This window comes from Nanorana parkeri, unplaced genomic scaffold (genome assembly GCF_000935625.1).
Source record: "Nanorana parkeri isolate BGI_ZX_2015 unplaced genomic scaffold, ASM93562v1 scaffold686, whole genome shotgun sequence".
Taxonomy (NCBI): Eukaryota; Metazoa; Chordata; class Amphibia; order Anura; family Dicroglossidae; genus Nanorana; species Nanorana parkeri.
Window position 1 is genome coordinate 118,979 of NW_017306954.1, and position 17,067 is coordinate 136,045.

The following is a 17,067-nucleotide window of genomic DNA, read 5'->3' on the forward strand; positions in this document are numbered from 1 at the left end:
AGATGAAATCCCTTAGTGGGCCAAAGAATGTCACATAGGGTGGCAATGGGGGAGGGGGGTTGTTCTTAAAGAAGGAACAACACCAATAAGCCAAAGTTTAATGCACCTTGTCTCACATTGACCTATTGGTTTCTCCACTCATCAGATTATTGTTCTATGATCTCCTCTAGGTGGCGCCTCTGTACGTAAAGAGATTATACGGAATAAGATCCGAGCGATTGGGAAGATGGCCAGAGTGTTCTCTGTGCTCAGGTGATGTAGCTGTTCTGTATCCTCTGACCTCTGTGAGCTCTTCACTTATCATATCAAATAGAACACTGAACGCCAAAAGCTGTGCCTTTTGGGCAGAATATGCAAGATTGATGAATACAAATAGCCTTTGCACAAAAGGCCGTATTAAAGTCATGTGATGGTAAGGCCCCTTTCACACGACTGGCATCCGATCGGGTCCGCCTGAAAAACTGACAGGTGGACACGATCGGATGCCCAATGCAAGTCTATTGGTAGTCATGTGTAAATGGATGAGCGTCCGTTTACACTCGGTTACCCCCAACTCCGGCCAGGTGACACAGCTGTGACATCCGTTCCGTACTGCCGTGCAGGAATCATCTCCTGATCAGCCCGTATGTAGCATACCATTGCTGCTGAAAGACTTTGTTTTCTCGCACATATAACCTGATGTAATAAAATGTGTATGGATTCAGAATCATTGCAAAAGTACATTGACCTGTATTGACTAACCTGATTTCAGTTTGCTGAGATTGCAAAGTCAAAGATTCTCATTACACGAGTAACGGCCTGTGTCTGCGGGCTTCAGAACTGCTCCTGTCCCCGTACAAGTGTATGAGAATGCAAAACCCACTTGCAGCAGGACAAATGCAGGTCAGAAAAAGGTCAGTTGAAATGCATTTTGAACCGATGCGATTTGCCCAACGAAATGCCCAAAAGTGCTTTTATTATTTTTGTGCATTGGAACCAGCAAAGCATTGCAACTACAATCAGTGGATAGCAGGTGCAATGCTCTGGCTCCTGCAGTGTCTTCCTTCTGCCCATGTCTGTACCTCAGTGACATAGGTGAGAGGAAGAATGAATGGACTACAAGTGCAGTGACGTCACCGCACTTGTCTCTCTGCCCCGGAGGCTGATGGGACTTTTAGATTCAACATTCACAGGTCCACACACAGCCAGGTCAGACTTGAAAAAGAAAATTCTTATGTTGGAAATGTTGATTGACATGGATACTTTCACTGTGGGATTCACATAGGGAGGTTTCATTGCCGCTACATCCGATTTTAACATTCTCGATCCCAAGGTGGAAAAATTCTAAGGTTTAGTAGATGATGTGGTATAAGTCCTATATGTGCTAACATACCAAACCTGTATCTAATTTTTTGAATGTAGTCAACATTGTTGTATTGCAGATATTTTATAATTTAATAAAAATCTAAAGTTTTAAGACTTGAAAAAGAAAACAGCCGCCTTCAGGGAGAAGAATCCCACCTTTCAGGTAAGTGGGCGGGCCAGGGGGTTGCAGTGTGACTTTGTTTCATGTTACACCCTGAATATGGGTGTAACACGAAACATGGTCCAAAAGGTAAACTTCATAGGCGTGTGCAGCCTATTGCATTAGGGTGTGCGTACAAACATCACAAACACGCATGTGTGTGTGTGTATGTGTGTGTGTGTGTATATATACCCCCCCACCTGACACCCCCGTCTTGCTTCCCTGGCTCCGCTGCCCCTCCTGCATCCTCAAAATTATTTTGAGGGTTCTTCTGGGGAAAAAAAAAAGGTTAAGGTCTAAGGGAACCCTTGCTAAACATCATCAGATGCCCATGGGAAGAATGCCTTACATTGTTGGTCAGAAAGAAGAATACCCTCCTTGCAGTGGTAGTCAGAATACCAGCCTTACAGACAGCTTAACAGATCATGTCATGCTGCTGACTCTTCCAAGACACCATCAGATGGGAGATCAATCAGCCACAGCTCAAGGAACTCCTAGAAACCTAGTTGAAAATAGCTGGTTTAGAGGTTTCTTCGAATATTGTCTTTAGATCATTAGAAAAGATAGCTCCACAAGGTTCCTCTGGTCCAGACAAAGTTTAGAAGTTACAAGATTCTAAGAACGTTCCGCGTTGTCTAAATTGAACCTCATGGTGCTGTTTTCTAATCCTCTGCAAACCTGGTAACATGGTCAGTACGGAATCAATGATGGTGTCATGTCCTTCCAAAATGCAGATTCAGGAGAGCAAATGTCAGTGTTGGGTAATGTTGCCTTTTATGAAGGGGTCTCATACTGTATTATTACTTACTATGCTTACTTCTTAGCAACCTATTTCCATAGGAACACTTGTGCTGGTTGGCAGCAGTGTCAGGGTTATGGTTTGCCACGCTATCTCTTCCATTCCCAGTGACATTTTTTAATGATCCAAAATGTCAGGGTGGAAACATTCAAATATAATTCTATGTGGTCAACTGCTCATTCAAAACAGATTGATAATACGTGTGTGTGTAACAATTGGCATCTCTAGTCTGACTTTACCCTTCCGTTCCACAGGGAGGAAAGTGAGAGTGTGCTGACGCTGAAGGGACTGACACCCACAGGAGCACTCCCCCAAGGGGTCCTGTCTGGTGGACGACAGACCCTGGAAAGCGGTAAGAAATAAACTGAAGTCATATGTGCTATCCCATAGATAAGCAGAGGGTGCAGGCAAACCTATATTATTAGAGCTCAACCCGGATCTTCCCTTCAGCATTGCACAGTTGTACAGGCTCCTCTCCTGGACTGAAATTGCTTCCTCTGATTTCACTGCACGCTGTGAACTTCTCACAGTGTGGATTAGAAGCTGCAGCAAGTCATGAAAGGTGGACGTCAGTCCGCAGGAGTGAGCGTTCCTAGTTCCTGGTTCAAATTCAGGTCTACGTAGGAATACTTGTGGAGAAGGGAGGTATAGGCGTGGGATGCCCCATAGACATCATTGATGGTAAAAATAGCTGCATGAGGTAACTGCCTTGTTTGTGAGCACCATAGCAGTACTAGATGCCAGATACAGGTATTCACATACACAACATAGGAAGTATGTCTCAGCGGTCTGTTCAGTATCCTGATATATCCAGGAGCCGCTCGTATCTAGGTGTCAGTGATATCTTTTTGATTGGTTGGGTGACTCGTGTATTTTCTAGTCGCATGCAGCACTGACATAACACAGAGTCAGGAATCAGACTTGCCTTTAGCCTTTCTTTAGATGACAACATTGTCTTTCTCCAGGTTCTTTCCATACAATGTAGTGATGACTCTGTATGGAAGAATTGCACAGAGGCTCTTTGTTCCCATTCGCTCATCATACAAGTCTGAGCAGTGAGCTGCTGGCGGTGGAATGTTCTGGCGCGTCGCATTGTGCAGCCCCTGTCTTCAAGCTAAAAAAATTAGTTTTTCTGTTCTTTAAAGTGAACCTGTCGTTGGAGACATTTTCTAAAGTGTCACTTATTATAAATAGCAGACAGGTCCAGACCCCCATAATCTGGGATGTTCTCATCCAATCTTCAGCCAAACTCTACTTGCTGGTGAGTGCATATATATGCCTTACTGTTGGGTGATAGGGTCACAGTGACTGACCATTAGTAAAGTACATCAGGCAGTAGTGGTCATGTCAGCAACCATAGAGCTTGATTGGCAAGTTCTCCCCTTCTGAACTACAGAACACGCCCCCATTATGTTACAGAGAGGGTGGGATACAGAAGGGGGTGGGGGTGTACCTCAGGCAGGGCTGGCAACACTGCTTGGGATTTCAGTGCAGCAGATGCAGAGTTGTCCGCTCACTACAGGAAGTTAGGACTAGATTTTTGGCAGGATCAACAGTTATTCCTCTGTACTTGCAGCACTTGAAACCAGGCAAACCATGGAGAAATGCATGTATTGCAGAGATATACATAATATTTGTTATTTGTTTCCCCCGGACATACATTTTAAATGACTTTTCTTTGCTCCAGGGTGTGCAGTGATTGTGGTGCCTTTTGATTTGGCAGTTCAACATGTTTTTACGTACATTTCTGGATCACAGCGTGCCACAAGATGCTTTTACCTGCTTTTTATTGGCCTAACATTTATAACAGGGAGAGTTGGGTAACCCTGTTAGACATAATGAGCAAGGATTGGGAGTGGAGGACATCACCTTTTCACCTAAAAATTAAACAGATCACAGACGGTTCCTATTTGCTCATCTATTTAATTTAAAGGGTCAATCCATCCACAACTTCAATAGGTGGAATCTTGTGAGTGGCATTAGCAGCTTGCTTCCTATATCTTGCAGGTCCTTCAATTGTAAGCACTCCCTGCCATTGTTTTTGGCTCTGTTCATTTCCATTGGGTGCTGCTGCCTGCCCTATCTCCTCCCTAAAATTAAATAGAGCAGTGATCATGGCAGGTATACAGACCTGGGAACGCAGACACATCTCACCAACAAGCCGAAAATACATTAAGGTCCCATTCACACCAGATCTATTGGCATCCCTCTTTCAAAGGATGCCAATGAAAGGCCATCTGAATGAATGGGAGCAGTTCACATCAGTGCGTTGCGTGGCCTTCCGCTGAAACAAAAAAAGAGCAGGCACTATTTTTTTTTTTCATTGCAACGCAACAGACTGGTGTGAACCGCTAATGCATGTCAACACATGGCAGAACCAATACCTTTTTATAGCTTAGTGTAAAGCGCAAGCCAAGAAATGCAAGGGATGTCAACAGACTCTGCACACTCAAGTCAGCGCACCTCTGATGACTCGAGTTTTGGCTCTGATTCCGCTGTGAATGCATCTTTACAGGGGGATGTAACTTAATATAAATGAGAATATAATTGAGAACAATAAAACTATGCAAATGGAGGATCTCGCTTCCTCTATCCACAACTGAGAAGAGAAATGAGAAAAAAAAATTGGTTCTACTACTGTATGGACCTCTGGCAAACTCCATACTGCCGCTCTCTCTCTGGTCACCCCTATCTCATGCTACAAAACTATAGCTCTGGACAGTCCAGGTCTTCCCCGGCCCCCCTTTGCTTGTTGGCTTCTGGGCTGTGGGACATTGTTCCCTTTCTCCTTCCCCTCTTTAGTTTTAGTTTTTGTCTTTTTTACTTGCCTATTCCTCCTCAAGTTGCCCCCCTCCCTACCCACTACCTCCTTAATAACTCCTAATCAACCACTTCCATTCTTATTCTCACTCTTGTCCCCTCCTCGCTAAGCATGTTTTTTCTATTCTATTTCCCCCGCCTCCAACCCCCCAATTATCCTTCTTAAAATCAGAGACCTCATTGGGTCAGGACTGAATATGCGCACGCCTCAATGGTATTATGATGTACAGCTAGATGACTGCTAGAAAGTGATCTCCTCTTCAGGATACTGAACTTGAATCATTCTTGTATTGTTGAATAAGTATAAGCGAATGTTTTATTTATTGGGGGTATTTATATAGCGCTGACAATTTACGCAGAGCTTTACATAGAGAACATTCACGTCAGTCCCTGCCCTCTAGGAGGTTACAATCTAAAGTCCCTATCAGGGCCGGCCTTAGGCCTTTAGGCACCCTGTGCGAGAAAGCTTTACAGCGCCCCTCAGTGACCACACCCCTCAGTGGCCACACCCCCAGTAACCACACCCATTTCTCCAATATCCGCACCATTCAAAGACTCCTATTTTGTTAAGCCGCAAAGAAACATGTTAAAAAGTATGATACAAATAAAACTTTTATTCAAAGGTATTAAACTTGTAGGCACAATATAAGTCGTCTTATCAAATAAAACAACAGAAGGTAAACAATAAATGTCAAACTAAAATAGAGTCTATACAAATAAAGTGTCAGGTTGTCATGCCGATCCCTTTTTTCAAGTAAGTGCATCTAGAAAAGTAAAAATAGAAAACGGAACACAAAACCCGGACTACATGTAAAATTCATGAATTACTATATGTCCGAATATACGAGAAATGTATTCCGGCACATAATAGTTTGTTTGAGAATGCGCGGCGGCCATGTTGGCCACCGGAGCGTTCTACGAATGCGTGCCATCATCTTGGAGGCGGGGAGCATGACGTTACATGACGCCATGCATGCGTGGCGTCAGGTGACGTCAAACGCCGATATTGGCCCCACCATCTTGGTGTATACCTAGATATACACAAAGATGGCAGTGCCCAACACGTGCGTTGTAATATGACGCCATGCATACATACAGGGCCTATTTAGACAGGAGCCAATTAATCATCCAGCATGTCTTTGGAGTGTGGGAGGAAACAGGAGTACCTGGAAGAAAGCCACACAAGCACAGGGAGAACACGCAAACTCCTTGCATATAGTGACTTGGGTTTGAACTGGGGGCCCCCAGTGCTGCAAGGCAGAAGTACTAACCACATTACCCTACTAGTATGTATTTTGGAGTATGGATGTATTTGGGGGAAACCTATGGAAGCACAGGGAGAGCATGCAACCTCCACGAATATAGGCATATATAAAAAGGTCAACTTTAAATCACAATGGGACATGGAGCAGAGTTATCGTAACGCAGCACAGTCACTGTAGACGTCTCTTTAAAGCTTAGTAAGTAATTTGGCACAATTTATTTTCTATGGATAGCTACATGTTATAATAATCTTTATTTTACAAAGTGTCCCCTTTAAGAAAAGCTTGATAGCCCCCGTCAGGTTCTTTCTTGCACTCTGATGTAGGTCTTAGGGGCTAGCACTTCTCCCTTGCACTGGGGTCCTGGGTTCCAATCCCAACTAGGACACTATCTGCAAGGAGTTTACAGGGTCTCCCTGTGCTTGTGTGACTTTCTTCCAGGCACTCCTCCCGCACTCGAAAGACATGCTGGAAGGTTAATTGGCTCCTGTCTAAATCGGCCTTGTATGTATGTGAGATAGGGACCTTAGATTGTAAGCTCCTTGAGGGCAGAGTCTGGTGTGAATGTATAATATGTAAAGTGCTTTGTAAACTGTTGGCGCTGTATAAATACCTGTAATCAATCATTACGTCATGAAATAGAAGCTGCCTGTATGTTCAATAAGGAGTGAAAGATTCACACGTTGAACTTTGGGAGTGCCGGTGATTTTCTATTCAGCTCCTCTTTATTTGATGGATGAGGCTCAGCGTTATGTGTAGTTTGGTCTTAATCTGACACTCTGTTCTTTTTTGTGTTTCCTGCAGCCACAGTTGAAGCTCAGGAAGGTAAGATAAGCTTATTTGGCATATAAAGCTGCTGCAAAAATGTGGTTTATTATTCCTGCAGTTAGTAGAACTAACACAAGGGGGTGCTGTGGTGTTTGATTTACGTCTTTCTGGAGGGACACCGGAGCTGCCATTACCAATGCTGCCCTTCTAAAGATGTTAGCTGTGTGTCTAGTACACGGATCAATTGGGTTCTATAAGGTTTTAGTAACTGATCTAGAACAAGTGTGCATATCTTTAAAGTCTGACATCTTTATTTGCATGCTTGTCCCTCGTATGTAGGGATGCACCGATACCGTTTTTTCGGTTACGAGTACCGATATTTTTTTTTCAGTACTCGCTGATAGCGGAAGTCCCGTTAAGGAAGCCAGGCGGCGTGTAAAGACTCGCCACCCAGCTGCCCAATAAGCAGGGAAACTGTCCCCATGCTTCTTGTCACTAGGTGACGAGAAAGCATGGTGTCGGCTTTCTGGCCAATCGGGAAGCCGGGTGCCGTGTAATGATGCAGAACCCGCCTTCCTGATTGGCCGGGAAGCCGGCTCCATGCTCCCTTGTCATGTAGTGATGAGGGAGCATGAAGCCGGCTACCCTGCCAATCAGAAAGCCGGGCGCCGCATCATTACACGTCGTCCAGCTTCCTGATTGGCCAGCTTCCCCACCAATCAGGAAGTCGGGCAGCATCCTGATTGGCCGGGAAGCTGCCTCCATGCTCCCTCGTCACAAGTCACCGGGTGACGAGGAAGCATGGAGCCAGCTTTCTGGCCAATCAAAAAGCCAGGGGGTGGGTAATGACTCGCCGTTCAGCTTCCCGACCAATTGGGAAGCTAGGCGGCGAGTCATTACACGCTGCCCGGCTTCCTGATACCGGACGAGGGAGCATGGAGCCGGCTTCCCAGCCAATCAGGAAGCCAGGCAGCGTGTAATGACTTTCTGCCCGGCTTCCTGATACCGGAAGCTCAGGTATTGGAATAGGCATCGGAGCATTTGGCCGAGTACGAGCCCAAATACTCGGCATCAGCACTGATACCAATACTAGTATCGGTGCATCCCTGCTCGTAATGGACAGAGAGTATAAAAGCAAGAGAGTAAACATGGCAGCCAGGAAGCTGGTGTTTACAGAATGAGAAGTAGCAATGGCAGCCTCCGTGTCTCTCCTAGGAAAGGTTTGCTTTAAAAGAAACCTGTACTGAGGAAGTATAAAGCTGCCATGGTCGTCCTTTACCTTCTGAAAATACTCGTTTCCTGGCTGTCATGTTGATCCAAATGGATTCAGTGCTTTCTGTTCCAGTGGAACGTATAGAAGGTGCGGCTGTTGATCTCCTTTTAATAATGCTGGTTGCCAGGCTGTCTCTAACATCAGTACTTTTATTGCAGCAGGACTGAATGGTCAGTCTAAGGATGAACCCGGCATCCCTCATGCACTCTCATAGGGTACAAGTTGGGGCCAGGAGAAACAAAGGGCCCTCGTTTCTCAATAGCTCTGAAAGAAGAACTGTCTGGGTTGCTCTTTGCATGCAGTCATCTTCTATCATTTGCTCTTTTACAACACGCCTTGTAGAATGGTGTTGTTGTGGATAACACAGACAGTTCTTGCTTCACTTACATGGAGCTCCTGTACTGAGAGAGCTAGAGTATTTTGGCTTAAGCTGCTGGACTGGCATGCTGATCCCAGTGGCTTTGGTGCTTTTAGTGTCCCATCCAGACCAGGAGTTCGGACTTCACTGGCTGCATGCCCGTTTCGGGTTAGTGACACAGAAAATATGTGACAGCCATGCAACTAGCATTTTCAGAAGGAGCAATGGCAGCAGGCATAGCTTTTTTTTCTTGTTAAAGGTGTTGTTTAAAGATCTTGTCTGCTGCCTGTAGGCTTGTCATGTACACGGCATTAGACGTGCTGATCCTCCACTGTATTTGCCTGTTACCCTCTCGTGTTACTTGCCTTGGTTTTACCTGGAATGCCATCTCTTCTCCCCACAGCTGTCCAAAGCTTCTCCCCCCAGCACAAGATCCGCAGCTTCGAAGAAGCCCGAGGTCTGGATCGGGTCAACGAGCGCATGCCCCCACGCCGTCCCTCCTCCTCCTCCCAGGACATCAATCTGAACACCACTGATAAGAACAGTAACAAGGAACAGCAGTGACCCTCCGAACCTGTGCGCCAATCTCCCATCACCTCCACCAATAACGTGTGCTCGAGGGCGGGACTCTCAATCCAAGCAAAGGACACATACACAACGCTGTACAATTTCTGACTCCATACTGCTCTATACCAACTGATAGACACAGGGGCCCATCCTGCGATATTCATGTGTGCAGCTGTACACATATGCCCCTATGGATTACACATACAGCCGTACGCATATGCCCCCATGGGTTATACATACAGCTGTACACATATACCCCTATGGATTACACATACAGCCGTACGCATATGCCCCTATGGATTACACATACAGCCGTACGCATATGCCCCCATGGGTTATACATACAGCTGTACACATATACCCCTATGGATTACACATACAGCCGTACGCATATGCCCCTATGGATTATACATACAGCTGTACACATATACCCCTATGGGTTATACATACAGCTGTACGCATATGCCCCTATGGATTATACATACGGCTGTACACATATACCCCTGTGGATTACACATACAGCTGTACACATAGGCCCCTATGGATTATACATACAGCTGTACACATATGCCGCTATGGGTTATGCACACAGTGTACCCCTAAGGTTATACATATAGCTGTGCGTGCTCATTGTGGATCCAGACTATACACATATACGCCTATGGGTTATACACGCAGCTGAACACACACATTGCTGATGCATACAGCTGTATATACACCTCTGAGTTAGCCATAGGGCTGTACACACTCATTGCTGATCCCAACACCTGTATACACATACCCCTATGGGCAGGGCCGGGCTGAGGGATAGGCAGAAGAGACATTGGGTGTTGAAGGAGGACACAAAAGGGCAAGACCTGAAACCTATACTGCTTAGGTAGCTCACAGGCCATAGGGGAGGCACACGTTGGCTCTTTCACCTTGGATGCTATAGAACGTTGACCTGGCACTGCCTATAGGTTATCCATATAGCTGTACGCACATGTCCCTATGAGTTATCCATATGGCTGTACACACATGTCCCTATGGGTTATCCATATGGCTGTACACAGTGATTGCTGATTCTTATAGTTGTACACATGTTCCCTTATGGGTTATCCATATGGCTGTACACAATCGGTGTTGAGCCCTACAGCTGTCCACACACATACACCTATGGGTTATCCATATAACTGTGCACACTCATTGGTGATCCCTACAGTTGTACACAGGTATGCCTATGGGTTATCTATATGGCTGTACACACTCATCATTGATCCATACAGCTGTACACACATACCCTGGCTGTAAACTATCACTGCTGATCCCTACTGCTGTACGCATTATACAAGGCTTTGTGTTGCTTTATACGCACAGGGATCTATACTGCTGCATCTCTAGGACCTGTACTGTGCATGTATACATGTACACTGGCATCATAAACCTGGACCCACAGTCCTATATAGAGGGTTTGTTTTTTTAAATGGTGGGGGGCCAGTACTGCTGTATATACACAAACACAGATAACCTGTGGAGCCAAACTCTGCTGTACACACATAGAGGCTTCACTGTGTGCACGTATGCATATACCCTGAAGCCATACTACTGTACACTGGGATTCATACACTGCCATATACACAGACCATAAGCAAGATCTTTACTACTGTACTCGTACCCCTAAAGGGCATCGATACAGCTTTATATACGGGCTGTGTAGATGGACACTGAACCTATACCGCTGTATTCCTGGGAATTCTACTGCCATACACAAAAGTAATCCCTCGAAGTGTCCACACACAGGATCTGTACTGCTGTACACATACACAGGATTACTATAGCTGATGTGTACTACTATATACAGTGTGTACCACTCCCTGCTCTGCACACATGTTAGGTCCATACTGAACCACACAAATGCCTATACAGGATACATACAGAACCACATACATCCCTATACATGGTCCACACCCATCCCTATACATGGTCCACACCCATCCCTATACATGGTCCACACCCATCCCTATACATGGTCCACACCCATCCCTATACATGGTCCACACCCATCCCTATACATGGTCCACACACATCCCTATACATGGTCCACACACATCCCTATACATGGTCCACACACACACACACACACATATACATGGTCCACACACATCCCTATACATGGTCCACACACACACACACACACATATACATGGTCCACACACATCCCTATACATGGTCCACACACATCCCTATACATGGTCCACACACATCCCTATACATGGTCCACACACATCCCTATACATGGTCCACACACATACATATACATGGTCCACACACATCCCTATACATGGTCCATACTGCTCCACACACATATATATATTCATGGTCCATAATGGTCCACACACATCCCTATACATGGTCCACACACATACATATACAAGGTCCATAATGGTCCGCACACATCCCTATACATGGTCCACACACACCCCTATACATGGTCCACACACATACATATACAACGTCAATATTGAACCACACAAATACCTATACAGGATACATACCGAACGACACGCATACAAGATCCATACTGCTCCACACACATCCCTATGCAGAATCCATACTGCTCCGTACATATGCAGGTTCCATAGCGATCTACACACATAGATGCTGCTTTGTACACATACCTTTAAGTACCATAACATACACAGCCAGGAAAACTAAGCCAACTCATGTACAGGTATTTGTGAAAAAAGGGTCCAGAACCCCCCCTCATGTCACAGATATCTGCTATAGAATACGGGACATGTGAATGAAGGGAAGACAGATGTACAGACAGACTGATATCCACACACACACACACACACACACACACACACACACACACACAGTTTGTTCAGCATGAGTGGTGAGCACACACACACGGAAATGGTCTGTCCCGCGGTTTGTATTCTCTTTGTAAATGTCATTTGCGTTCTATATATATATATTTATACATGTGTAATATAAAAACCCTGTTTTTTAATGTAGGGGTTGTTTGGCGGCTACAGCTTCAGTATTTACCATATTACAAGGGCCAGCTGTGTGTCTGCCCCGCTCCGACCCGCCACAGAGCCACTTGCACTGCACCCAGGACCAGAGCCGTCCACACGGGCTACCCCTGCACGGGACAAGGAGGCCAACGGCAGATTTCGGTGCTAATCAGGCTCGACCGGTTGTAGAGATATCAGGACCTTTTCAGCTTCTGTGAGTGTTGGCACATAGATGCCGTCCAGAACCAGCACTATGATTTGTATACATTGTCCAAAACCAATATTCAGACAATATTCTATAACAATTTTACATTACAAGAGAATGATACTGCATTCTTTATTCTTTTATCCTGTACACATACCCCCTATGGGCTGGGCCGGGCTCACGGGTGGGCAGAAGAGGCCTTGGGTGCTTCAGCAGGAGGGGGGGGGGGACGCAAAAAGGGCAAGACCTGAAACCTATGCTGCTTAGGTAGCTCACAGGCCATAGGGGAGGCACACGTTGGCTCTTTCACCTTGGATGCTATAGAACGTTGACCTGGCACTGCCTTTGGGTTATCCATATGGCTGTATGCACTTGTCTCTATGGGTTCTCCATATGGCTGTATGCACTTGTCTCTATGGGTTATCCATATGGCTGTAGGCACACATCCCTATGAGTTATCCATATGGCTGTAGGCACATGTCCTTATGGGTTATCCATATGGCTGTACACCGAAGGGCCTATGGGTTATCCATAATGCTGTACACCAAAGTGCCTATGGGTTATCCATATGGCTGTACGAACATGTGCCTATGGGTTCTCCACATGGCTGTAGGCACATGTCCCTATGGGTTATCCATACGGCTGTACGCCAAAGTGCCTATGGGTTATCCATATGGCTGTACGCACACGTCCACATGGGTTATCCATATGGCTGTACGCACATGTCTCTATGGGTTATCCATATGGCTGTACGCACACGTCCACATAGGTTATCCATATGGCTGTACAAACACGTCCCTATGTCTCTACATAGCGATTGCTGATTCTTACAGCTGTACACATATACCCTTATAGGTTACCCATATGGCAGCCTCAGAAAGAACACACTGCATGTAATCTGATTCTAGGGCAGCTTATGTCTGCATTCCTTATCATCCTTCTCATCCTCTCCCCCTGATTGTGTCCGCTGCTGTAAGGGCTCATCTAGATGGGTGAATTGACTGATGAGCCTAAATTTCTGCATCTGCATCACAGTTTGTGTACGACCAGACCTTGATGGATGCAGAGGACCCAATCGCATGTAACCGCTCGTATGAGCATTTACACACAAAAAGCAGCACTGCCGGCCATTGATTTGAACGGGGTACATGTGTGGCCATGCATCTGCTGGCCACGGCTGTTCGCACCCAACGTGTGCAGGGGGCCAGCAAGAATGGCAGGTTCTCTGCAGCCGCCCATCTGAATGAGCCCTGACACAGGACCCACAGGGAATTGTAGGCATGTGTAAATGTGTTAGTATAGCCACTAGAGCGAGTAAAACGCACATCTCCGCACAATGTTAACCCTTTACAGTCTCTAGAGTTTTGACGAGGCGCACTTTGGCCTTGTCGCCTTGGGTGCTAAAGGACACGGTCTTGGTACTGGGTTACTCTGCTGCAGGCTCAGGGAAAGAGCGGTGCCCATGTTGGCCTAACTCCAGTTCTGGGCCATCCAGAAAATGAGGATCGTGGCAGAGCCAGGTACACAAGACCAAATAAATGTAAAGGCCGAGTTCCCCATTAATGGTGTAGAACAATAAAGCCACCAGAATATGTAGGCTGCCTTTGCCGACTTGATCTGAAACTGCTAGTTGCCTGGCTGTGTCCTGCTGCTCTTTTCACTTCTCCGGTGAAGTCAGAATTCCTGATCTGCATGCTCGTTTAAGGATTTGAAGCCATAGGATCAGTGTGACGGCCAAGCAGTTAGCATCTTCAGAGGGACGCAGTGCTGGTCTAAATGACGTCCATGTGCCACCACACTTCCTGAGCCTGGTTCTCCCCACATCTGCGGGTATAAGTAGCCCACCACTCAGAGCTTTGCTGGGCATGGAATGTATGATGATGGGATACAGATGAGCTGCCCTCCTTTGACTCAACCAATTGCTGTGTACTGCACATGTTATTTACCGGGCCCGCCGGGGGTTATGGTTCCCCCCACCCTCCGCAGAGCACCAGAGGAGCTTTGCTGACTACATTCTGTCATGGGGGACAACTCACTCCAATTGCACTGCCGTGGGTGGCTCTGCCGTGACTGGGCGGCTCTGCATGCACAGAATGTACCGCAGGGGAGGAGCGGCGGCAGTACATAGCTGGTCTGGCGAGCACTAATGGTTGTAACTAAGAGTTTAATTTTATTTTCCATTCTTGAAGGGGGTCATAATAAACCTCGCACACTCCTGTTCATCCCTGCACCTCCCCCTGTCAGGGCACATCCATGGTGTTGGGGGGGGAGGGGGGCCGGTCATTTTAGGGCTATCTACAGAGGAAACCTTTGTACTACAAGGGCTTGTGGTGACACAAAGTTGTAAACTTTATATGGCACTTGTATACTAGGACCCCCATTTTGTAAAGGAGAACTCCAGGCCAGGGTGCTAAACTTGACCATACCCTCCGCGTTTTTTCTCTCGCTCAATCCCATCAGGGGAATATTCCCTGCTGGCTATTGAAATCTGACCGCCGCAACCTGCCGCTGATTGACTGTTCCGCCCCCAATTGTCAGACAGACGACACCTGTCGCTGATTGTTCCGCCCCCAATTTTCACCCCATTTTTTTATTAAAAAATCATTGAGCGCAGTGGTGCCTAATGGACCACTCATGAATTTTAATTTTGTCTGAGTCAGCAAGCTGAAACTTGAGGCGTGTGTGGCCAGCTAAGTGCAGCTTCAAGGTAAAATGACGGGTACATGTGATTTAACTTTCCTTTTCTCTTTTTTAGTTTTTACATCTAATAATCAAGTTGGCACGGCTGTTACTTGTGGCATTAAACGCCCTTTGGCTTTGCCCCGGCTCACTTCAAACACCAATAGCTGTGGCTGAATAATGTTGACACATTAATCAGAATATGAAACAATTTAGCAAAATCAGCTGATCGGATGGAAACGCGCATCGGCGCTTTAAAGTGAACCTGTCGGCCATTTTAAAGCTGAACCTCTGGGAATTACACAAAATCTACCCTTGCAGTGGGGGGCCCTCTGTGCTGCAAGGGTTAAATGCTGGTTAAGTCTTGGGGGTAAAGCGACTATGGCCCTCCAGCTCTTGTGGAACTACAGGAACGAAGGTGCCCACCCCTGGGGTAGAGGAATAAGCCGTAATACCTCATTCCTCGCTCCAGCAGGCTTCCTCCATTTGTGTGCGCGGTCTCCTCGGAGCCCCTTCTTATTCACACTACGGACGTTGGTCGCACACTGACCGCAGCGCATACAGTGCAGGACCAATAGCCCCGCATTGTGCGGGAGGGCCTGCCTACAACCCAGTGTCGGAGGGAAGAGGTTAGTGCCCGAAGCCTGTCGGAGGGAGGAGTAAGGTAAGTAATGCGTCTTATCCTCCTAGCCCTAGACTTGGCAAGCACTTAACCCTTGCAGTGAAGGGGGGCAACGCTGCATGGGTAGTTTTTGTGTAATTCCCGGAGTTCAGCATTAAACTTTTATTAGTACGTTTCTGCCTGAGAGCAGACATGTCGAGGTGATTACTGTTCTTATATCACCTAGAAAAGCCTGACGTGCGCTAGTTTAATTTTATGAATGGGATCTGACTTACTGTGGCAGTTGGGCCCTGCCTAAGTGACAGTTGGGCCCTGCCTAAGTGACAGTTGGGCCTTGTCCATTCCTCTGGCCCTTGAAAGTGGCAGTTGGCAGCAACTGGAATTTGCTTCAGGCCAGACTTTTGTTTTTAAAAGTTCAATCTGTCTGACAGGTTCTCATGAATGTAAAAATAGCTGATAGCGGAGGAACGACCCCCAGAAACGGGAGGTCAGTCAAATATTGTAGTCTTTATTTGGCATAGAGTCTTGGTGCCAATCAATGTTTGCATTGTAACTTGCAGTTTCAGGTGCGTTCCAAGCTTTTATTTATTCCTTTTTTTTTTTTAGGTTTTCACTATTCTATTTGGTGCATTTTTGCCATTGTTTGCTCCACATGCGTTACCGTGTGTACCAATAAAGGGGACAAAGCACGTGACAGCAAGGTTGGGCAACCTCCTATGAGGCATTGCAAAACTCTGACAGCCACAGGTATGACTCCCAGAGGCATGCTGAGAGCATTAAAGGTGAAACACTTGACTCTTTAAAGCCCAACAACACCATTGGTTCCTCATAGTAGACCCTTATATGCACTAGACCTGATTTAATCTCAGTTGCTGCTTTTTTTAACCTACGCTGTGCCCTGTGATAATTTTGGGTGGTTAAGGGTTCTCTTCCGTTTCCAATACCTGTTTGGGGCTGTGGCTGGGGGCGGAGTCTATTTGCAGGTAGATTATTGGCTGCTCAGGCAGAGACAGCCAAGCAGTGACTCTTTGTGCATCTGCTAAGGCTCTAGAATTTGGAAGAACCTCTGTTCTATAAGGGCCCTCAAGAGTGAAAGGCACAGCTGACCTTTGCTGCAGTGCCTGATATTACCTGTGAGGTGTGCCGAAATCAGGTTTTAAACGTTTTTAGTCAGAAGGACATTTTTTTTTTTTTTTTTGTAAAATCAT

General features: G+C 46.3%; 1 protein-coding gene and 1 long non-coding RNA gene across 2 annotated transcripts in view; one reads left to right on the forward strand and one right to left on the reverse strand.

The window, feature by feature from the left end:
- PPP3CC (protein phosphatase 3 catalytic subunit gamma) overlaps nucleotides 1-9,478 on the forward strand; it is a 75,061-nt gene extending 65,583 nt beyond the window's left edge. The window contains exons 11-14 of the mRNA XM_018563691.1: nucleotides 171-252; nucleotides 2,558-2,655; nucleotides 7,190-7,210; nucleotides 9,188-9,478. Of these exons, the coding sequence (XP_018419193.1) occupies nucleotides 171-252; nucleotides 2,558-2,655; nucleotides 7,190-7,210; nucleotides 9,188-9,348 (362 nt within the window). The 3' untranslated portion in view covers nucleotides 9,349-9,478. The remainder of the gene's footprint in view (nucleotides 1-170; nucleotides 253-2,557; nucleotides 2,656-7,189; nucleotides 7,211-9,187) is intronic.
- Nucleotides 9,479-10,491: 1,013 nt separating this feature from the next.
- Nucleotides 10,492-12,553, reverse strand: LOC108792827. Its single transcript, XR_001941592.1, has 3 exons — nucleotides 12,238-12,553; nucleotides 12,103-12,108; nucleotides 10,492-10,504 (listed from the first exon to the last, which is right to left on the reverse strand). It is a non-coding gene; the product is annotated as an uncharacterized LOC108792827 (long non-coding RNA).
- Nucleotides 12,554-17,067: the final 4,514 nt, after the last annotated feature.